The sequence below is a fragment of the Geotrypetes seraphini genome, chromosome 14, assembly GCF_902459505.1.
Source record: "Geotrypetes seraphini chromosome 14, aGeoSer1.1, whole genome shotgun sequence".
NCBI classification, from domain to species: Eukaryota; Metazoa; Chordata; class Amphibia; order Gymnophiona; family Dermophiidae; genus Geotrypetes; species Geotrypetes seraphini.
The window spans coordinates 70,639,092-70,662,963 of NC_047097.1; the positions used below are offsets into that span (position 1 = coordinate 70,639,092).

The 23,872-nt window shown below is 42.4% G+C and overlaps 1 protein-coding gene across 1 annotated transcript in view; it reads right to left on the minus strand.

The window, feature by feature from the left end:
- The window catches only part of IGF1R (insulin like growth factor 1 receptor), a 384,398-nt gene that overhangs the window by 5,620 nt on the left and 354,906 nt on the right, over positions 1-23,872 (minus strand). The window contains exons 16-20 of the mRNA XM_033920005.1: positions 20,281-20,510; positions 19,645-19,755; positions 13,900-14,059; positions 10,690-10,819; positions 2,170-2,304 (exon numbers count right to left, since the gene is read on the minus strand). Coding sequence (XP_033775896.1) covers positions 2,170-2,304; positions 10,690-10,819; positions 13,900-14,059; positions 19,645-19,755; positions 20,281-20,510 — 766 coding nt within the window. The remainder of the gene's footprint in view (positions 1-2,169; positions 2,305-10,689; positions 10,820-13,899; positions 14,060-19,644; positions 19,756-20,280; positions 20,511-23,872) is intronic.

A 23,872-nucleotide genomic window follows, 5' to 3' on the forward strand; every position in this document is an offset into this window, starting at 1 on the left:
CTTGTAAGGTTTGCCTCTTTGCAGATGATTAAAAAATCTGAAATAAGGTAGACATCCCTAAAAGGTGTTGACAGCATGAGGAGAAATGTAACAAAACTCAATGAATTGTCCAGAATTTGGCAATTAAGATTTAATGCTTAAAAAATGCAGGGTTATGCATTTGGGCTACAAAAACCCGAGGGACAGTACAGTTTAGGAGATGAAACACTTCTCTACACAAAAGAGGAACAAGACTTGGGTGGGATCATATGTGATGATCCTAAGATGGACAAACAGGTAGAAAAGGCGACAACAAAAACCATAAGGATGCACAGCGAATAGAATAGCCAGCAGGAAAAGGGAGGCAATAAAGCCTGTTTTAAGTCTCTGGTGAGACCTCAGTTCTGGAGAACGCACCTTTCAAAAGATATGAACAGGGCAGCTACTAAAATTTTCAATATATGTACTTTGGAAAAATGATGGCAGAAAGGAAATATGAGAGAGACATTTAAATGTTCTCTTAGGCTTCTGCAGTTTTCTGGGTCTCAGTGCATCTGGGTAGGTAAAACCGGTACAACTTTCCTTGCAAAATGTGTCCTCATTCCCTTAGCGCCACTGCACAATCCCCAATCAACCTCAGAATCACATGTATGCAGCACTATACAGAAAGATATCCTGTGCAGGACCCCTAAGGGAAAGGCATGCCAAAGCAGGGAGTTTATGTTTACTAAAAACTTTATATACCGCGTATATAACCAAAAAGGATCAAAGCGGTTTACAAGATATAATTCAAAACAATTTTGGAAAAGAACTCCATTCAAAATAGAAAAGGAAAGAAAGAAGAAAAAGAATTTAAAAAAAATACATGATATTCTATAACAGTGGTCTTAAACTCAAACCCTTTGCAGGGCCACATTTTGGATTTGTAGGTACTTGGAGGGCCGCAGAAAAAATAGATAATGTATTATTAAAGAAATGACAATTGACAATTTTGTATGAGGTTAAACACTTTATAGTTTATAAATCTTTCCCCCCCTTCCCCGAAGGCCTGCATATACCCCCCTGGCCTCCCAGTCTTAGTTTCAGCTAATTACCGCAGCCTGCAGAGAGGATCGCCAGTGCTATAGCGTTCCTTGCAGGCTGCCATTGGCCTCCGCAGCACGTTCCCTGTGCCGTGGTACCACCCCCTCTTCTGACATCAGGGGCAGGATCGCGACAGGGAATGTGCTGCTGAGGATGACGGCAGCCTGCAAGGATCACTACAGCATCAGCAATGCTCTCTGCAGGCTGTGGTAATTATCTGAAGGCAAGAGCAGGAGGCTGGGGGGAAGCCAGAGGATGCTGCAAAGAGCGGGCAGCACTAGTACAGACCGTGGGCCACAAAATAGTACCTGGCAGGCCGCATGTGGCCCCCAGGCTGCAAATTTGAGACCACTGTTCTATAACAATCAAGTTATCAATAATAAAACTTAACTACTTGATACAAACAAAAAAATTTTATTAGAAATAAATAAATAAATGAGTAGAGATTGCAGTCCCAAACTAATTTCTTCAATTTAAAAAAGCCAGTTGAAAGAAATGTGCTTTTAGATGTTTTTAAAAATTTATATACGATTCTTCTTTTCTCAATTCTATAGGCAAACTGTTCCATAACCGTGGAACTAAATAAAAGAATGCACAATCTCTAAAACAGCCGTTTTTTTATTCTTCACTGACACGAGCAAAAATTTTATATTCTTAACTAATTCTGAACTCCTTTAGCCAAACTGTTGATCAACATTTACTAAAACTGAACTCTGACCCCAATTCAGACGTAATCCTTCATAACCTTGAGTCCTACCAGGCCTATTCCCTATTATTACTGGTATTGAACACATTAGGCCAAATACACTGAATAACCAGACAAGTGGGGGTGACTTACTGTATATGCATATTAATATCCATCTTCCTCCTAAATACTTAATCAGAAATGTCCCATGAAACCAGAGCTGCTGCTGTAGCCAAAAAGGTTCTTTTCAAAGGAAACCTAGGCACTGGGAACCCTCAGTTCTTCTGTTTGCCTTCAGCAGAAAGCAACCTGAAAGCTGGGTTGTTTTTTTCTCCCAATAAACTGCTAGAGGTGTGTGTAGCAGTGGTGGAGGAGGAATGAAATTAGAAGATGGCAGTGAAATTAATGATTGCTATACGTACAACATGTCTGGACAGTTGTCTGGTTTCTCCAGGAGACCTCCTTCCATCACGAAACGTAGGACTTGCTCGTTCGACATCCCTTGATATGGCTGCTCTACTAGCGTCGCAATCTCCCATAATACAACGCCGAATGACCTGGAAATGAGAAATCAGCAGAGTGGCTTAAACCCCCCCCAAAACAAAGGCATCACAGAAATCAGAAACTTTCAGACAGGACAGCTACTTAGAAGACAAAAGACTGTGTGCCAAATGGTAACTAGACCAGGTGTTCAGCCCTTAAGGTAACACATTCTGACCAAATTGGAATTACTCTTCTGAAGGCTGCTATGATCAAGAGGGAATAGGAAGAGAAGGTGCCCTTTCGTATATGGCAAACTGTTGTCTCTGCCAGGAAAGCGGTTTTGGTTTTTTATGTTTTATTTATCAAAATTGCAAAAAAAATAAAATAAAAGCAAAGGTAAAAGTATATAAAACATCCCCTAAAGAAAACCCCCAACCTCCTGCCCTTCACCCATCCCAGGTACCCTCCCTCCCCCTCCCCCCAAAAAGGGATGTTTGTAGCCAAGAACTCAACAATTTACTTAACTATCCAGTTCTCCTATTCCATGTTTTTAATCTTTTCCAGTGTTGGCAAACTTCCAAATGTGGTACATCCCAACTTTTATGCAAACCAAGTAATTTACCATTCTTTATGGCTGTCAATTTGGACAACTGATAAATGTAGTCCAATTTATAGACTATCTCTGTCGGGGGGGGGGGGGATATATTAGGCTTTTTCCAATCTGCTGCCAAAGCTATTTCAGTAGCAACAAATATGCTTGTCACCAACTTATGATCCTTTTTCACGCCAAATGGCTTGACTTGTAGGGAAGGTGCTTTTTAATCCCACCATACAGCTATTCACTGTTTATTAAAAGGGGACCTGCTGAGCCTTAGCAAACCCCCTCCTTCTGTGGGGAATTATGAAAAAACAGAAAGAAAAGCTAACACTCTAAAGCAGTGTTTCTCAACCCAGTCCTAGAGTCCCCCCCTTGCCAGTCAGGTTTTCAGGATATCCACAATGAATATGTATGAAATAAATTTGCATATAATGGAGGCAGTGTATGCAAATCAAGTTGTCATAATATCTGTGTTTTTTAAAAATCTTATCTGCTACCTCTTCAATTTTATCCCCAAACAGGTCATGTCCCTTACAAGGAAAGACATGGGGGAAGCCACTGCTTGCCCTGGATCAGTAGCATGGAATGTTGTTACTATTTAGTTTTCAGGAATCTTGCACTTTTTTTGAGATTCTGCCTGGAATCTTGATACTCTTTGGGGTTCTAGAATCTTTTGTTACTCTTTGGGATTTTGGAATATTGCTACACCTTAGGTTTTGGCCAGGTACTAGTGACCTGGATTGGCCACCGTGAGAACGGGCTACTGGGCTTGATGGACCCAGTAAGGCTATTCTTATGAACATCAGAAAGGTGTTCTTGAACAAAAGTTTCCAGATTAGATACTCTGATCCAGGCTAAATGGCTCATTGCAATTTTTAACGGCAACAAATGCACTGAATATTCCTCTAGCCACATACTTTCTGTAGTGATCAATTTGTTAGATTCATTGTTGGAACTGTTTTAGCTTGTCCAGAGGGAGGAATTCCTCAAATTCTTGACAGTTTAAGTAAGGATTTTAAAATAAATGCACCTGTAGAATTGGCAGTTCATAATTCTACTGATTGAGCATATTTATATGATATTTTTGATTGAAATATTTGTGGGAAGGGTGGGTGGGGAGGGAATAAATTTATGTATTTTCGATGACAATAAAAAGAAATTCAAGTGATGTGTAAAAGTTTTAAATGATGTAATATTGTGTAATTAATGTAAGATGAAAAAAATGAATAAAGAATTTAAAAAAAAAGGAAAGTGTGTTTGCCAAAAGAGTCTAATGTCCTAGCCTCTCTGCCAGAAGTAGAAGATCATGAGCTTTGTGAATGAAGGAATAGCTTAATGGCTAGTGTGGTGGGACTTTGATCCTAGGGAACTGGGTTCAACTCCCACTGCAGCTCCTTCTGACTCTGGGCAAGTTATTACATTACATTAGTGACTTCTATTCCACCTATACCTTGCAGTTCAAGGCAGATTACAAAATAGCTGACTGGACATTTTCAATGAAGATACAATATTATTATTAATTTTTTTTGGTTACAAAAGAGGTGAGAAAGCTAGATAAATTCCGAAAGAACTTGCAATTGGATAGTAAGATGACTGTACATTTCTAGGTAATATAACAAATAGGTTACAGTTAGGTTACAAATAAGATTACATTACATTTCAGGGATCTGTTTTCTTGGTTGGTGTTTGAGGAGGAAGAGATTACCTAAGTGGAGGCTTTGGGAGGGGAATTTACCTGGGAGGAGGGGGAAGAGGGGGGGATTAAGATATCTGGATACATTTTTTGAAGAGCAGGGTTTTGATTTCTTTTCGAAATGTTTTGAGGTCGCCCGTTGGCGTCAGCAGGTTGGAGATGGAGTGGTTAAGTTTTGCTGCTTGCATCGCAAGAAGGCTGTCAAACATCTTCTTGCGCTGAGTGCCCTTGAGCGGAGGGAAGGCAAAAGGGGTCAGGGTTCTTCTTTGTCTTGTGGTGAGGATCTGATTTAAGCGGTTGTTTAGGTAGGAGGGGGCAGAGTCTATTATTAATGCTTTGAATAATAGACAGTAGAATTTGAATTGAATTTGTGCTTGTATTGGTAGCCAGTGAGAGTCTAGGAAGGCTGTGGTGATGTGATCATATTTTCTCAGATAGCAGATCAGTCTGAGGGCGGTGTTTTGTATAGTCTGAAGTTGTTTTATCATGTTGGCAGGACAAGGTAGATAGAGGGAATTGCAGTAGTCCAGTAGACCTAAGACTAGGGATTGGACAATTAGCCTGAATTGCTCTGGGCCAAAGAATTTTCTTATTTTACGTAGATTTCTCATAATTAGAAAAGCTTTCTGGGATGTCTTATTGATTTGGGACTGCATTGTGCAGCATCTGTCTATCGTTATTCCTAGGAGTTTGAGTTCGGGCTGTATTGGGTATTTGGTGTTCTTAATTTTCAGGTCTGTAATGGTGGGAGTTTTGGCCTTTTCGAGCAGAAGGAATTTTGTTTTATCTGAGTTTAGTTTCAGTTTGTGGTCTTCCATCCATTCCACTGCATCTAGAGTTGTTTCCAGCTTTACTGTTGAGGTGAGCTCTAGTGGGTCAAAGGGGAAAAGTACGGTGATGTCATCTGCGTAGCTGAAAGATGTAACATTTAAGTTGTCTAAAGTGGTTCCAAGGGAGGAGATAAAGAGGTTGAAAAGCGTAGGTGATAGAGGTGATCCTTGTGGAACTCCGCAGGGGTAGGACCATGGTTCTGATTTGATATCATTGGACTTTACTCTGTAGGTTCTTGATTTGAGGAATCCTTGGAACCAATTGTAGACCTTTCCTGAGATACCAATGGTGTCAAGTACCTGTAGCAGTATGGAATGGTCGACCAGGTCAAATGCTGCAGAGAGATCAAGTTGGATTATCAGCATCTTTTTGCCTTTGCTAATGTGCTGTCGGGCTGTGTCTAGAAGGATTACTAGCAGTGTTTCTGTGCTGTGGTTGGTTTGAAATCCTGATTGTGAGGGGTGAAGTAGGTTATGGTCTTCTAGGTAGTTGATGAGGTATTGTGCAACTAGACCTTCTATTATTTTAATGTATATTGGTATTGAAGCGATGGGTCTGTAGTTGGAGAGGTTATCTATTGGGCCTTTGTGATCTTTCATAATTGGGGTGATTATGATCTCTCCAAGGTCCTGTGGGAATTTTCCTTCCGTTAATGTGGTTTGTATCCATAGCATGAGGCTGGCTCTGAACGTGGTGGAGGCGTTTGATAACAGGTAGGTGGGGCAGTTATTTAGATCGCATGAAGCTTGGCTGTATTTCTTGTAGAATCGATTCATATCCGACCAATGTAATACTGGGAAGTTGGTCCAGCTTCTGTCTGCAGCGATGGCTTCTCCTATTGAAGGGTTTGTTGTTATCTCGTCGAGGTGGGTGTGAGTATTGTTGAATGAGGTTCTGATCTTGGTGATCTTGTTTTTGAAATGGTCTGCAAGTTGGATGGCTGTCGGTGGGTGGCTTCCTTGTGTAGCTAGGTAAGGTTTGGTATCAGTGAGGTTCTTTACTAGATTGAATAGCTTTTTTGTGTCTAGTAGTAGGCTTTCCGTTTTTCTTTGAGTTTGTTCTTGTATTGTTTGATTTGACTTGACTTCTCCATGCTATTTTAGTGTGTTCTAGATTCTTTTTTTTCCGTTCTTTCTAGTTGTCTGCAGAGCTTTTTTAATTGGAGAAGTTCAGTGTCAAACCATTTGTCTGACGGTCTGCAGGTTCTGAATTTTGATTTTTCAGGAGCTAGCTCATTCAGGATGGTTTCACTTAAGGATCGCCATTGGGATATGAATTTGTTGGGGGCTATATTAGTGATTGCGGGGTCTGCTTTGTCCCAGAATGTGGAGGGTTCAATTTTTTGGCATGTTTTGAAGGGGATTTAGGGGGGGGGTTATTTGTTATTGCGTTGAGCCCAATTGATTTTAAAGGTGTATTTGTAGTTCTGACCAGAGGGAGGGATGCCAAGCCCCGTTTGAGATGTGGATTTCAGGATTGTGGTCTTCTAGGGACATGTTACCTAACACTCCACTGCCCTAGGTACAAAGAAAAACAGATTGTGAGTCAAGGACAGGCAAAGTACCTGCAGATAATATGTACAGCGCTATGTATGTCTTATAGCGCTACAGAAATGATTAGTAGCAGTAGTCATGCTTGAGGACAGATTCCATAACTAATGAATGGTGGTGTAGTTAGTTTGTTCAAATTCTGGACATTTTTGTTTTCTCTACATTGTGTATCTTTATAGGAGCTACCCGGACTGAGAAGGGATTCCTACAATTCTTAAATAAAGAATCCTTCATGACCCTATGCAAAAGTACTTTAATGCATTTGTTTGGTAGTGCTTCATAGTTAAGGAGGTCGAAAAGCTCAAGAGCGAGGTTCCTCCTCTGTTCCCAATTTGATGGGTAAAGCCTCTGCCTGACAAAGCCAGTAAGAGAGATACTTTCTGGTGAAGGCAGAGAAGGATCAGAAGGTAAGAATCAGGGAGTGGGTCATTGGTATGGGCAGACTCGATGGGCTATGGCCCTTTTCTGCTGTCAATTTCTATGTTTCTATGTTTCTAAGGTATAACCTTCTGCCGAGTACTCTAGCAAATCCTTATTTGAATTGTTGGATGTATATCCTTGGTTTTTTTGCTCTTTCCCCTTTTTTATTGACGCTGTTTTTTTGTTAATTTAAATTTTGTAAAACCACTTTGAATTTTGATAAGGCGGGATATCAAATTTTAATAAACTTGAACAGCACCAAGAAGTTAAAATACACTCTCGTTAGCTCACCGCTCACAGATGCCCAATTACAGAGAGAACATTTCTTAAAGCTACTCGGTACCCTCCTTGACATAGGGGATGGCCGACGCCAAGTCAAAGGGCTCAATGGCTCAGGGAGCTCGACTAACTAGGATACCGAAAAAGGTCGACGTTCCCGTGAAGGAATAAAGGGCTCGGAGTGGCTTGAAGGCCAATAAACAAAAAAGTTGACAAAAATGAACATCGGGTAAAATACTTGAACAAGATAAAAAGAACAAATTATGAAGGAAGCAATGAAAAAAAGAATGATAAAAGTCTGACATGCTGAAGAGACAACTGAAGACACAGCTTCTCAGCTCAGCAGAAAATAAAGAACTGATGGTCCCATGAACCAAGGTCAGGTATGGGCACTGCCTAAAGATTTAAAGCAACAGTGCACTTGGTTCAGTCAATATCGGGTTCCGTGGATGACATCACCCACATATGAAATTATTATGCCTGTTTGTCCTCTGAGAAAAATGTGTTATTCTGGTTCCTTTTTTAAATTTTGTCTCCCTCTCTCCCCCACAGCTGTAGAGCACTAAATTCTCATCTCCCACTTGGTGCATGTATCAGCTACCCAACACAACTGGGATTAAGTTTAAAATGCCAAAGCCTGACCTCAGAAAACCGCAGTAGAGGATCATATAAAAGAACAGAGACAAATGGAGATTAACAGGAAAATCTGCCAAAATAAACAGGATCTCTTTGTACAGCGAGTCCTCTGTATTTCAGGGGTAATAAACAGGTGGAGTGTTGTAGCTGAAAGCATCTCGAGCAGCTTTCCACTGCCGCTGTGTTGTAAAAACAGACATAGATAACTTTCAGAACCACCAGGGAACATGTGCTATGGGATGAGGCTGACCTTGATGTGCTCACCCACTTTTAACACTGCAGTTTCACAGCTGCAACACGAAGAACATAGACAGGCTAGGGTCCCTGAGATAGCTACTGCAAAATTGAAAAAAAAAAAAAAAAAAAAGGGGGGGGGGGAGTCCTCAAGCAGTCCTCAGGGCAATCCTATCCTTTGGGTTTATACACCGATTTGGCTCTGTTTACAAATATTAAGAATCATAATAAAAATAAGCATGCTTAAATAGGTTAAATTTTTATCAAAATCCAGGCAGATTTTATGGGTCACCAGGCCGCACAGTGGTATAAAACATTATCTGGATATTTAAATAAAAAACCAAGGACTGTACTTAGAGATATTTGGAGCATTGAGATTAAGCATCAAATTAATGCATCTCAATGGCCACGTATTTGGTCTTGGAGGATAAGATGTACAATGTCTGCGTCTATGAGGCAAACATGGTTTTTCCTGTTGCATAGAGCACTCTGGACCCCTGTTCGCTTACAAAAATTGGATTGCTCTAAGTCTAATAGATGTTGGCATTGTCATCTTGAGGCTGGAACTCTAGATCATTTATTATTTTATTGTCCTTTTATTAATAATTTTTGGAAATTGATCTGGGGTCAAATAAATTGTATGTTAGAGAATCCTGTGGCCCTATCATATGATACAGTTTTGTTTGGAATGTCTATGAGGGCCAAAAGTCAAATTTCATCGAATAATAACAAACTGTTAATGATTTTAACAGGAGTTGCCATCCAACATATAACACATAACTGGAAAGACTATAGAGGATTGAATTATTGTTTCTGGTGGAGTTCGGTTTGTCAGGTGTATGAAATGGAAAAAACATTGGCAATCAAGAGAGGTTATTATAAGAAATTTAAAGAGGTGTGGAGACCATTAATTGAGTATTATAATAAATAAATAATTATATTTATCCCCATTAAATATATGTAGGGGGGAGGAGGGATGGGTGGGTTTTATGACATTATGAGGGGTAATATATGGAAAGGGAGGGAGGGGAGATAGTTTATGATATAAAATGAATGTAGAGTTTCAAGTGAAGAATGTATAGTATGACTTGAATTATTGTACACTTGTTTGCATAATGTAAAAACGAATAAAGATATTAAAAAAAAAAAAAAAATATGTGTGAGTGAGAAATAGAGAGAGCGTGAGAGAAAGAAAGAGAGAGCCTGAGAGAAAGAGAAAGAGAGAAAGAAAGAGAGAGAGAGAGCGTGAGAGAAAGAGAAAGAAAGAGAGAGAGCGCGCGAGAGAAAGAAAGAAAGAGAGCGATCTAATCTCAGATGGAAACTCATTCCAAATAAAAAAAGTGAAAGAGCGACAGAAATTAGCCGTAGTTTTGATATTCTTTAAGGAGGGAAAGCTGAGTTTATATTTGTGGGCACTTCTGGAATTCGATGGCAGAAAAGAAAAGGAAATGAGAGAAAAGGGGAGAAAATCCCACACCCAGCCAGTCAGGTTTTCAGGATATCCACAAAGACTAGGGTAGAATTTGCATTCTAAGGAGGCAGTGAATGCAAATCCCATACATATTCTGGGTGTGCCCCGAGGACTGGTTTGAGAACCCCTGGCTTAAAAGGCATACAGAGATGGCTGCAGGAAACCTAAATGTATAATCCCAATAACATGGCATCCAAGCAGTGACATAGTGAGGCGAGTGGTGCCTCTCCCCCTGCCCTCCTTCTTAGGTGTAGGTCCAGAAAGTGACGTCAGAGGAAGAGCCGACGCTGGACATTAAAGAGGTACAATGGAAGGGGTGCATGCAGTAGAGAGAGGGGTGCCGGTGCCTGGGGTGGACACCCCCCTCTTACTGTGCCACTGCATTCAAGGCAACACTGGAAGAAGCTGTCTCAAGTGGTGATGACAACACAAGCAGTCGTGGTGGTGCTGGGAAACCTTCATGACTAACCATGACCAGATACTTTGGACAACGGCTTTGCTAGTTTTGGAGCTGCAGTGCCCTACCATTGGATAGATGGGAGTTTAGAGGTTAGGTGGTGGAAAAGACAAGGGAGTGGGGTGAGTTGGTGTTGGATTACGTACAGGAATTTATAACTTCCTCCGCCTAGGGGGAAGAATCACTGCATAGGCAAATTTGGTCTTTGTCAACATTTACCAGATTAGTATTTATAACACTGAGAAAGATATGTAATGCAGACATCCCCCAGTAGATCTGTTTCCACTTACCAGACATCTGAGTGGGTTGTGAAGACACCGTCTTTAAGAGACTCGGGAGACATCCAGCGCACAGGCAGCAAACCTTTCCCCCCTTTTCGATAGTAATCTGTCTCGTATATATCTCGTGTCATACCAAAATCTGCAATCAGGGTTGAGATAAATAAGAGAGTGGGAATAAAAAAACAAAACACTTTTAATCATAACATAAAGCTAATCCCAGAAAGGAGGGTGGACGGCATACATAGATGCACCGAGAGGACAATAATATGGTAAATGGCTTACAAAAAATGTACATCGCTGTCCTTTATGTAAATTGCATTTACTGCCAATTAAAGAGCAAAATTCTGATCTTAAAAAACAGAAGGGGTGTCCTCAAGCTAAGATTGGGTCAATAAATTATGGTATCTTAATAGGAACTCAATTAGGACACAGGCTCTGTCCTGGGACCTCTCCTTTTCTTCCTCTGATCTCCTCCCATGGCTTTCAGTATCACCTCTATGCTGATGACTGCTAGATCTGCCTCCCCATACCAGATATCTCTACAGGAATCCAGGCCCGAGTCTCAGCCTGCCTGTCTGACATTGCCATTTGGATGTCTCTCCGCCATCTAAAACTGAATATGGCCAATACTGAGCTCCTTATTTTTCTGCCTAAATCCAGCTCCCCTCTACTTTTTCTCTATTTCTGTGGACAACTCTCCCCTCTTTCATAGTAACATAGTAGATGATGGCAGATACAGAACTGAATGGTCCATCCAGTCTGCCCAACCCTTACTCACTTTTTAAATTACTGATTCAATTTAAACTTTTCTTCTTAGCTATTTCTGGGCAAGAACCCAAAGCTCTGCCCGGTACTGTGCTTAGGTTCCATCTAAACCATCGAAGCCCTCCCTAGCCCACCCTCAACCAAATGGCTACGTCAGCTTGCAACATCAGGGTCATCTTTGACTTCTCTCTTCTCTGCTCTGATTCAACAAACTGCTAAAGCCTATCATTTCTTACTCTACATTACCAAAATCCAACATCTCCTTTTTGAGCACACTATCAAAACCCTTATCCACACCCTCATCACCTCTCACTTAATAATGATTACCATTAAAACAATTTTAATTAATTGGAAGGATCTTTCTAGATTGGAATATAATACATGGTGGAATACTTGATGTTTATAGAGCAAATATGAAAAAATTTATGCGATTAAGCGTGGTAGTTTGAGGCAGTTTAATAAGATTGAATGTTATTGTATTTAATTTGTATTGTATGTTATGACACCCTTTGACTTTATTTATTGAATTATATTATATTGTTTGTTTTTTCTTCAAAATATTTCAATAAAATCTTATTGGGGAAAAAAAAAGAAGATTATTGCAACTTGCTTCTCTCAGGTCTTTCACTCAACCATTCTCTCCCCTTCAATCTGTTCAAAAATTTTGTTGCACAACTCATATTCTGCGAGAGCTGCCATACTCTCAGTACCCCTCTCCTCAAGTCATTTCATTGGCTCCTTCCCCATTTCTGAATACAGTTCAAACTCCTCTTACTGACCTACAAGTGCACTCATTCTTTAGCCCCTCAGTATCTCTCTTCATTCATCTCTTACTAAGCTCTCCCCCCAGCCCCCTGTGAACTCCATTCATCGGGTAAGACCCTCCTCGCCGTATCCTTCTCTGCCAATTCCAGACTCTGTCCCTTCTATCTTGCTGCACCCTAAGCCTGGAACAGACTACCTAAATCATTATGTTAAGCTCCATCTCTAGCAGTATTCAAATCCAACTAAAAGCCCACCGTTTCAAGGCTGCTCTCAACTCCTAACTCCCATGCACCATAAGACACCTATGTCCATCCTTTCATTCTCTCTGCAAGAAACTCCCCAACCCCCCAATGTCTGTTCATATTCGATTGTAAGCTCTTCTGAGCAGGAACTGTCGTGTTAAATGTACAGCACTGTGTACGTCTTTCAGTGCTAAAGAAACAAAATATAGTGGTAGTAATTTAGAAAATGGGAAAATCAGTCATTTTCAGGCTGTGGTAGTGTGTGGGGCATGGCTAAGAACACTTTTGACACAGCTTTAGTAAAAGGGTCCCTAAGAGACTAAATGGCCTCAGGCCTATTTTACACTGGTACTGCAGATATATTACGCATCCTGTAAAGTCCTACATAAGGTTGAGATGTGTTCTCAGGCATTTTCCTATGTGGGGAACGCTTTATGAACATACTTAGCGTTTGAGCTTGCGGGTTGAACATGATTAAGATTCTGGAAACATGCTAAAGCAATGTTCTTTGAACAAGCATTTGGAGATTTGTGTTTTGATGCCTGTACACTTGGGTTTTTTTTAGTTTTGTTGTTTGTGTAAGGTTATGTTTTTTGTTTTATGTTATTAAGTTTTATTTCTAGACCACTTTTAAAATTAGTGAATTATAAAATATTTTTAAATAAATACAAATAGAGACCTCCAGAAGGTGGATTCTATGGTTATAAAGACACTGACCCAAAAAAGCTTACGGACATTACAGAAGATTCAGGTTACTTTCCAGGTTAAGCACAGCAATTAGTGATGGAGTTTCACTTTTCTTTTATGCTACAATGGAGACCAAATTACTGCAACCAAGTGAACTATTTGGGAAGCGTGCCAAAGTTTTATAAAACATAAAAAAAGAAGAGAAAACAAAAATAAAAGCTATAACCAAATCAAGAAAGCATATTGCCAACATTCTGTTTAAATGGGTGTCAGGTCAAAACCGCAGAAGACAAAGGCGTGCGCGGACAACTGAGCGCAGCACAGAGGTGCGTGCCGAAGAAAATAACTGTTTTTAGGGGCTCCGACAGGGGTGTGTGTGGGGGGATCCCCCCCACTTTACTTTATACAGATCGCGCTGCGTTGTGGGAGCGTTGGGGGGGTTGTAACCCCCCACATTTTACTGAAAACTTCACTTTTTCCCTAAAAACAGGGAAAAAGTTAAGTTTACAGTATAATGAGGGGGGTTACAACCCCTCAAACCACCCACAACGCCGCCGCGATCTGTATTAAATAAAGTGGGGAGCTCCCCAACAAAACCCCCCGTCGGAGCCCCTAAAAACTGTCATTTTTTTCAGCGTGTGCCTCCATCTTGCGCTCAGTTGTCGGCGCGCGCCTTTGTCTTCCGCGGTTTTGTCTATGAACCGTTTAAATGTCAAGACATTTACTTTAGCAAGACAGGAGCCGTGAAGAAAAAACATACCTCCGATTTTCACCGTGAAGTCCTCAGCCACCATGCAGTTCCTAGCAGCGAGGTCCCTGTGAACAAACTTGTTGGCATTAAGGTAGGCCATGCCATCGGCAATTTCTCCTGCCATCTGGATCATTTTCTTCAATGTCGGAGGCGACTGCCCTGAGCTGCTCTGGATTTGGGGACATCGGGAAAAGGCGACATGTGAGTGATCCGACTGCACAGACAAGACATATAATATATCCGTCCCTACTATGGAAGCAGCGAGCTCTGGCTACTCGGAAGAAAAATAAGGGCCGGTTCTGAAAGCAGCTTGTCATTAGACAGACCACAGCATCTGTTTAGTGGAAAACCACACGCTTTCTTCTCCAGCCACATCAAGCATGGCTGCAATAGAAACAGCCATGGGTACTCCTCCTTACTAGTGCTTTCTATTCTGGGTAGTGTAAAAAGAAGCTGAAAGAAAACAAGCCATTTTGGTAGCAAGAGCTCTATTTTTTTCTTTAGAAATACTAGTTTTGTGCTATTTTTCTCTGCACCAAAAAGCATACTGTACTTGGGAGGAGTTTTCTTCTGTGCACGTGAAGTATTTTTCCCAGACAGACCTCAAAGAGAAATAATTCAGCCTAACTAATTCAGAGTTGGGAAGAGTTTAAATTTTACCTCACCCAAATTGGGGGAGGGGGGTATTGGCAAAACAAAGTGCATACGTCGTTAAAAGGAGAAAATCTTCCAATCAGCTGGCATTTGAATTACAGCCTGACTGAAACCAGAATCTTTGGTTTCTGCCAAAAACAAAATCTGCGACCAAAATTGGTCCCTTTGTTTTAGCAGAAACCAAAATACCCCCTCCCCCCCAAAGAGCTGCCTTTTGAGGCCCCCTCCCCTCTCTGCCCCTCCATCCTGTTCGGCCCTATCTTAAGAAGCAAGCCTGTCCTCTTTGAGGACAGAACTCCACTTGTACCTGCCCTGTGCCGCTGTTCTGTCAAAATGGCTGCCGAGACTCACGTAAAGTCCTGGCATCTATTTTGCAAGTGGAACCAGCATGAGTAGGGCTTGTTCCTTCTCCTGAAAAGACCACTAGGCCAGAAGAGCTTGCTTCTTAAGACAGGCCCAGGGAGGGCCTATGGGTGGTTGGGTAGGGTTGCCAGATTTCCTCTATTAAAAAACAGGCACCTGGTCCCGTCCCTTTCCACCCCAGCCCCACACAAACCTCCCTGAGTTTGGGACTGTGTCTGTGCATATGTGGATGATGTCATGCGCGTGCTTATGATGACGCTGCATTGATGTCCACACATGTACAGATGCCCATCAGACATGACCCTGAGGTCGGGGGCTTCCAAAACCCAGACAAACTGCTGGGTTTTGGAAAGCCCTCCGGACTCTAAAAAGAGGCCCTCCGGGCTCTAAAAAGAGGACATGTCTGGGTTTTCCTGGACATCTGGTAACCCCTAGATTGGAGGGGGAGGGAAGAATTTCGGTTTCAGCTGAAAATGCAGTGGCAGAAGTAAGCTGGCGTTGGAATGCTGAGTATTCTATGCTATTCACAACCCTCCAGCCTGTTGACACACAAACGTATGCTGAGCAATTGAGTGATATGCTTGCTCAGCAGAGGATTCATGGGCAGCAGGGAGCATGACACCTGGAAGGGGGGGAGATATAGCACCAACAAGATTGTGAAGGGATGAGAAGTGAGGGGTATTTTACTTCAGCAAATACCTGAATCGATGTAAGCACTTCCTTACGATTTGCCTCTATCGCTTGCTCACATTTCCAGGGCTAACAAATCCCAGGTAGCCATGGCAACTAGACACTGGGCTTTTCATGGCCCTTCTGAAAAGGTGTTTTGCAAGCACAGCGGGAACTTCCTTTCTCCCTGCACTGTGTAGCTCTGAGTCCGAGCCGGGTGGTACAGATCTCTTACACTGGCTTCACAAGACTTCAGAACTGGAGACCAATGTGAGAGCCCCAGCATCCCGAACCTCAAGACTCTCACAGGACTGCGTGGTGCAGAGAGAAGGAAGTTCCTGTTTCAACAGCCACAGAAAATAATGCGAGTGCCTCTGAGGGCTAACTGGGAGAAGGAGGGAGGCTGAGTGACTTACAGGGAGTAAGGGGAAGGCTAGAATAGGATCTAGGAAGTTGCCTTTCCCAAGCCAGCCACAAAGTTCTGTAGTAATCTAAGTAGTCAGCAATACTAGTGTGTCATTGCCCTAACATTGGGCTTCCCAGGTCCCCTGTGTAGCCTGCCGGATTCTGCTATGAGGATTTCGTTATCACAGAATGTGTAGCCTGCCAGACATACCCAGCTGCTAGCTTGAAATATCTAATCATAGCTTGGCCTAAATAGCTACCATTATGGTGTTCTAGAGTCAGCTCGGCGCTAAAGCATAAATGCAAAAGCAAACAAATATACATGTGATCCTACAGAAATTCCCATGCGAGAATACAAGATGCTGGAGGTCATTTTATTTTTGTTTTATGCTATTTGTAGACTGTATTTAGAAGATGTTAGCAAAAGCATCAAATTTAAGAAATTTGAATGGTTCCAGTCATTTTTAAAGGAAAGATCATTTTCAGTAATTACCAACAAAGGACATTCAAACATCCTAAATCTACAATGCGGAGTCCCTCAGGGTTGTAAAGAGTTGTTTTTACAGGCTTCTTTGGCTAAAGTGCTGGAACCATCTTCACTGAATATCTTGATTCATTCCCTTATTATATCAAAAACAGAAACTCCTTATATAAGGATATGCCAGAAAGATATTAAGCGTCTTCAGTTGATACAAAATACTGCCATCAAGGTTATTACCAACTCAAAGATATTCAAACACGTTACAGTGTTCCCCCGCAAATTTGTAGTTCGCGGACTCACTCATTCGTGGTCTGCTCCAATAGCCTCTTCCTGTACTACAGTCGGGCTACACCATCAGGAGCTGCATGTCAAAGCAGGACGAGGCTGTCGGAGCAGACTGCGAGTGATTTTCTTCACCCACCGGCGTTCCAGCTGCCTTTTGACATTTGTGGTTTTTCAAAATTTGTGGAAGTACCTGGAATGAATTTCGGGGGAGTACTCCCCTTCCTAAAAAGGCCCACTGGCTTCCAGTCCAACATAGAATAACTTATAAAATTGTCCTCCTAATTTTTAAAACTCTTAGAACCAAGGAACCGGCATTTATAGATAAAATTATTGTTTTGTATGAAGCTACCCGATCCCTTAGATCCTCTAGTCAAAATCTGCTTTGGGTCCCCTCTTTAAAAATGATAAAATACCCATCGGACTACAATATTTTCAGTAACAGCACCTTCAATATGGAACAATTTACCAACAAAATTTAGATAAATTCAAGGGATCTCGAGTGCTTCCTATTTACAGACGCTGTCGACCATTAAATTTATCTTTTATAAAAGAAATAAATAAATAAACAAAATTTATTTGCCACCTCGCCCCATTCTTGTTCTCTTTCCTGTTTTCTATTGTAGTTCCTCCCCTTTTTCCATCACGTTTCTCTGTGTCTTATTATGTATTGTCCTTGTTTTCATTTGGTGAATTTTAATATATCTATTCCCTAAATTTTATTGTTGTAAAACACTTAGGGCTCCTTTTACTAAGCTGCGTTAAGGCATTAATACGCAGAATAACGCACGCTACAATGCCGCGCTCGCTAGACGCTAATGCCAGCATTGAGCTGGCGTTAGTTATAGCTGCGTAGCGCGGGGTTAGCTCGCGCTAATCTGCTGCGTGCACTAAAAACACCAGTGCACCTTAGTAAAATGAGCCCTTAGAATTTGATAGGCGTTTTTATCAAATCACTAATAAACTTGGATAAAACTTTGTCACCAATATTGTTCAACATCTTTTTAGCAGAAGAAAGTGGAATTCGAGTATATTGATATTCTGCTATTAACAAAAATAGATCCAATTTCTTTGACTAAAGTCATCAATTGTCTTGAGAACATTCAAACATGGCTGGAAAAGAACAAATTAAAGATTAACCTTGATAAGAGCTATGGATGCTGGTTAACTGGGCACCGAATGTTTCATTACAATCCCAAGGAAGGGATATTAGATATCTCAGAATATATATATATCTCGATTCCCAACTTACTTTCATGGCACAGATATCGGAAGTAATAAAAAAGGGTTTCTATATGTTGAGAACACGAAGATCAGTTTGACATCCTTTTGATAACAATAACTTTCACACACTTATTCATGCATTCCTGCAATGTAGCCTCTGCAGGCATTACAAAAAATTCATCTTTTTTGTGAAAATTTAGACACATCAGGAACTTTATGAACATTTGATCCCAAGACAGACTATACTTGAATTGTTTCTTGTGTGCTAGAGATGGTTTACAATAATGTTCTTCAGGAGTGGTATTTTATCATCTCTGCTGCTGCTAAAGGTATGAAAGATGCTGGAGTTTGGAGTGAGGAATCATGTTTCACTAATGAACTGTTAGGATCAGTGCTGCAACCATTTTCTCCTAGTTCTGTGGACAATTTGCATGAGCTACAGGGAGCAAAAGGAAGGTGCAACATGACAAGCATGCCCATGCATCAGCCTGCTCTGGGAGTGGGATCCTCTGCTTGCTGGTGTGTTGAACTGTGACAGCATGCGACAGAACAGGGGTGGGACCATGGCAAGTATACACAAAAATCATTAACCAGAGTTTCGGCAATTTGAAATATGTTTCATATGTAAATATGAGGAAGTAGCTGCAGTTAGGCGATGTAAGAGTCAATATTTTAAGATGGTTTGGGCTCTTTTGGATGATTATTGCAGATTGCATGCAATTTGATTTTCCTTTTTTTATCCTGCACTCCTAATTCATTGACTGTTGTAAGTTTGTTTGGGGGGGGGGAGGGTTAAGATGTTATTGGGTGACCTTTACACAGGATTGTTATACTATTTAAAATGTAATAAAGACATTTAAACTGAATATTATATTTTCCAATTGTTTCAAAATAACCACTCTAGTAGTTTGTGGTTCCAACATGACACATAATGTTATAGCTTGCTAGCTGTAGTGGCCTTTTGTGTTTAAGAGTTGCTCTCCTCTGCAAAACATCAATATTGCAAGAAGTCAAGCCCTTCCAGTGGCATTTGGATCACAATACCCACTGAGGATGAGGATGGATTACGGGGGGGTGATATTGAGGAAGCAGGGGTACTCTACTTGCTGTTTACTCCCCCTCAATCTTCCGGTCATGACACTGCTTGCCCAATGTCTTTCTTAATAACAGACTATGGACTTTTTCTCCCAGAAAGAGAAGCCATTAGCAGCAGGTGCAGGAAGGAGCAAGACTTTTCACGCTCCCATGGGGGAGGGGGGGTAAAAGGTCTTGTCCCCATTCCCGCGGGGTGATGAAAGGTCTTGTCCCTTTTCCTGCGATAAACCAGTTGCAAATGTCTTCATTCCTGCAGATTTACTGCGGTGACCATGGTTTACTGCGGTTAATCCAGCCCCTCTCTTCCTGTTTCTCCTGCCCCTGGCCCACCCACACCCTAGCTCCACTGTTCCTCTTGTTTATTGTCTACAAATCAAGCCTTGTCTGTATATTTACATCCAAGTGCAATCAGGACAGCTCTTCGTATACGAGACCAATACAGGAATGAGAGATGAAGGGAAGTAATGGGTCATGAAGGTGCATGGTGCTGGGCCATGCAGAACTTGGGGTGCTCTCCAGGTTCTTACAGATAATAACTTTTTAAGATAAACCAAATATGCTCAATTTACGTCTCTACTAACCTCATTATCAGGTCTAAGAGATCGAAGGTAACTTTTGAGGTCTCCTCGAGTCATTAGTTCCATTATAACTAGTGTTGGTTGACCTTGGGACACAACTCCAAGTAGCCGCACCTAAAAAAGACAAGAGCAGCATTAATAGAAATGTTTAAATAGCAAGAACATGCATTCAAATTTAAACAAATAGTCAAGAGCTAGTGTCTTAAATTTGGAATCTAGCCTCAATTACCAGCCCAAGGTGAGAGAAACTATGGTTGCGAATACACAGGAGAACGACTGGAAAAAGGGACAGCAACTACAATAGAACAAATATTTTCATTACTGTTCCTAATTTTAGCTAGTGTCCAAGTTTTCTAAATGCCTTTCTCCCTATGGACATGACAACATTTTTCATGAAAGTGACAAATAATGTTGCAAGTTCTTCTGAAACAATAAACCAAAGATGCATTCTTGCAACAATGTTACACCAATGGAGTGTAAGGTTATTCTAATTAATCTGGACCACTCAAAACAAATAAATGGTTCTTTTGCAAATAATTTGCAAGGGCAAAACTCTTATTTGTAGTATGGCTTTCACAATCCTTAAAATACACAGCACAATATATTTTTTGTCACACTTACACAAACATCTGTACATACCACATGATGGCAATTAAATTCCTTCATTACAGAGGCTTCATTCAGAAACTCAATTCTCTCCCGCATGCTTGCCGATTCATTGACCGTTTTGATGGCCACTCTCGTTTCAGGCTCGTCTTTCACCACACCCTTGGCAATGCCCTCATACACCATGCCGAAGGAGCCCTGGCCCAACTCATGAGACATGGTGATTTTCTCTCGAGGTACTTCCCACTCGTCCGGCACATACACTGCAAACAAGTGCACAGAAACCATGCAAGCAAATAAGATGTGTCTCATTCATGCTGGCATGTCAATTAATGTCTACTATCCCCAGTGGCGTAGTAAAGGGAGGGGAGGGGGCGGTTCACCCCGGGTGCCATGTTGGTGGGGGCGCTGGCACCCCTTCCATCACCATGCACGTAACTCTACTGCTGCGAGCAACAACTTCAATGTGCTCCTCGCGATCTCGTCGTCTCTCCCACTGACATCACTTCCAGCTGCCGCACAGAGAAAGTGAGGTCAGAAGGAGAGCCGACGGGAATACGAGGAGCACGTTGAAGTTCTTCTTACTCACAGTGGTGAACAACTAGAGGTACGGGATAGGGGAAAGGAAGGGGGTGCGCGGGGATAGGGGGGATCGGGGGCGGAGACAAGGGTGGGGGATGGGTGCCACCACCCCCGGGTGCCTTTCACTCTCGTTACACCACCGACTATCCCAGCAAGCTTAAGGTACGAGCTGGATGAAGCACTGGCCGAGGGGGGCAAATCCTCAAGGGATGCCAGAAGCCTGGTTCACCCTTCATATTAGTGAAAGCACGTTCCTTTGCTTTCACAAGAGTTGGCTCCGTCTACAGAAGGAAATAACCAAAGCAAGGCCACGAAAAGGACACTGCCCTATTAACACTGCTCTTTAAGCTTGCGTTTCAAGTTTATTCAAATTTTGATACACCACCCAACAGAAGTACTTTCTGAACAGTCTATATATTCATTTAAAAATGTTAATATACAGCTAAACAGAAATAGAATAAAATTTCCATAGGGGAACGGCAATATTGGATAGGAAAGTAATTCATGAAAAACAAAGATGGGGATTGCAGGATCCAATCATGGGGATGGAAATAGCACAGTTACTTACCGTAACAGGTGTTATCCAGGGACAGCAGGCAGATATTCTTGACTGATGGGTGACGGCACCGACGGAGCCCCGGTACGGACAATTTTAGAGTGATTGCACTCTAAGAACTTGGAAAGTTCTAGTAGGCCGCACCGCGCACGCGCGAGTGCCTTCCCGCCCGACAGAGGCGCGCGGTCCCTAGTTAGGATAAGCCAGCTAAGAAGCCAACCCGGGGAGGTGGGTGGGATGCAAGAATATCTGCCTGCTGTCCCTGGATAACACCTGTTAAGTAACTGTGCTTTATCCCAGGACAAGCAGGCAGCATATTCTTGACTGATGGGTGACCTCCAAGCTAACAAAAAGAGGGATGGTGGGAAGGTTGGCCATTAGGAAAACAAATTTTGCAAAACAGATTGGCCGAAGTGTCCATCCCGTCTGGAGAAAGCATCCAGACAATAATGAGATGTAAAAGTATGAACTGAGGACCAAGTAGCAGCCTTGAAGATTTCCTCAATAGGCGTGGAGCGGAGGAAAGCCACAGATGCTGCCATAGCTCGAACTCTATGGGCCGTGACAGAACCTTCCAGTGTCAGTCCGGTCTGAGCATAACAGAAAGAAATGCACGCTGCCAGCCAATTAGACATCGTACGTTTAGAAACAGGACGTCCCAATTTATTCGGATCAAAGGACAGAAAGAGTTGGGGAGCTGATCTGTGGGGCTTAGTACGCTCTAAATAGTAAGCCAGAGCCCGCTTACAGTCCAAAGTATGCAGAGCTTGTTCTCCAGAATGAGAGTGAGGTTTCGGAAAGAAGACAGGCAGAACAATGGATTGGTTGAGATGGAATTCCGAGACAACCTTAGGGAGAAACTTTGGATGTGTACGCAGAACCACCATGTCATGATGAAAGACTGTAAAAGGTGGATCAGCAACTAGTGCATGTAGCTCACTGACCCTCCTGGCAGAGGTAAGAGCAATAAGGAAAAGTACCTTCCAAGTGAGAAACTTGAAAGGAGCGGTAGCCAAAGGTTCAAAAGGAGGCTTCATTAAGGCGGAAAGAACCACATTGAGATCCCAGATTACCGGAGGGGCTTTGAGAGGTGGTTTCACATTGAAAAGACCCCGCATAAATCTGGACACCAAGGGATGAGCCGAGAGAAGTTTTCCATGAACTGGCTCATGAAAAGCAGCAATAGCACTGAGGTGGACTCTGATGGAAGTAGACTTGAGGCCAGAGTCAGACAAAGAAAGAAGATAATCCAATAAGGTTTCCACTGCAAGGGAAGTGGGATCATGATGATGAAGAAGACACCAGGAAGAAAACCGTGTCCACTTCTGATGGTAACATTGCAGAGTGGCCGGTTTCCTGGAGGCATCCAGAATGGAACGAACGGGTTGAGACAAAAGAGTATCATGAGAAGTCAGCCCGAGAGAAACCAAACTGTCAGGTGCAGAGACGGAAGGTTGGGATGCAAAAGGGTCTCCTGATGTTGCATAAGCAGAGAAGGAAACAGTGGAATAAGGAAAGGCTCCCTGGAACTGAGTTGAAGTAGAAGGGAGAACCAATGTTACCTGGGCCACCGTGGAGCAATCAGAATCATGGTGGCTCGTTCCCTCTTGAGCTTGAACAAGGTTCGTAACATGAGAGGCAGAGGAGGGAAAGCGTACAGGAACAGATTGGACCAATCGAGGAGAAATGCATCCGCTGCCAGACGGTGAGGGGAATAGAGTCTGGAGCAGAATAGGGGCAGCTGGTGATTGTGAGGAGCTGCAAAGAGGTCTATCTGAGGAGTACCCCACTGAGCGAAGATGGACTGAAGAGTTAAAGGATCGAGTGTCCACTCATGAGGCTGGAGAATTCTGCTGAGCTTGTCTGCTAAGGAATTCTGTTCTCCCTGAATGTAGATAGCTTTCAGGAATAGTTGGTGATCTGTGGCCCAAGCCCAAATCTTCTGGGCTTCCTGGCACAAGAGGCGAGAGCCTGTCCCACCCTGCTTGTTGATGTAGTACATCGCAACTTGATTGTCTGTGCACAGCAGGAGGACCTGAGGAAAGAGAAGATGTTGGAAGGCCTTGAGGGCATAAAACATCGCTCTGAGTTCCAGGAAATTGATGTGATATTTCATTTCCTGGGCTGTCCAAAGTCCTTGAGTTTGGAATTCATTCAAATGAGCTCCCCAGGCATAAGGGGAGGCATCGGTGGTGATGACAAGTTGATGAGGAGGTAGATGAAACAGAAGACCTCTGGAAAGATTTGAGGATATCAACCACCATTGTAGAGACTGACGAAGAGATGATGTCACAGATATGTGTCGTGAGCAAGGATCCGTCGCTTGGGACCACTGGGTAGCTAGGGTCCATTGAGGAGTGCGCAGGTGAAGACGTGCGAGGGGTGTGACATGAACTGTGGAGGCCATGTGACCCAAGAGTATCATCATTTGCTTGGCAGAGATGGAACGTTGTGGAAGCACCTGCTGACATAGAGATTGAAGAGTTT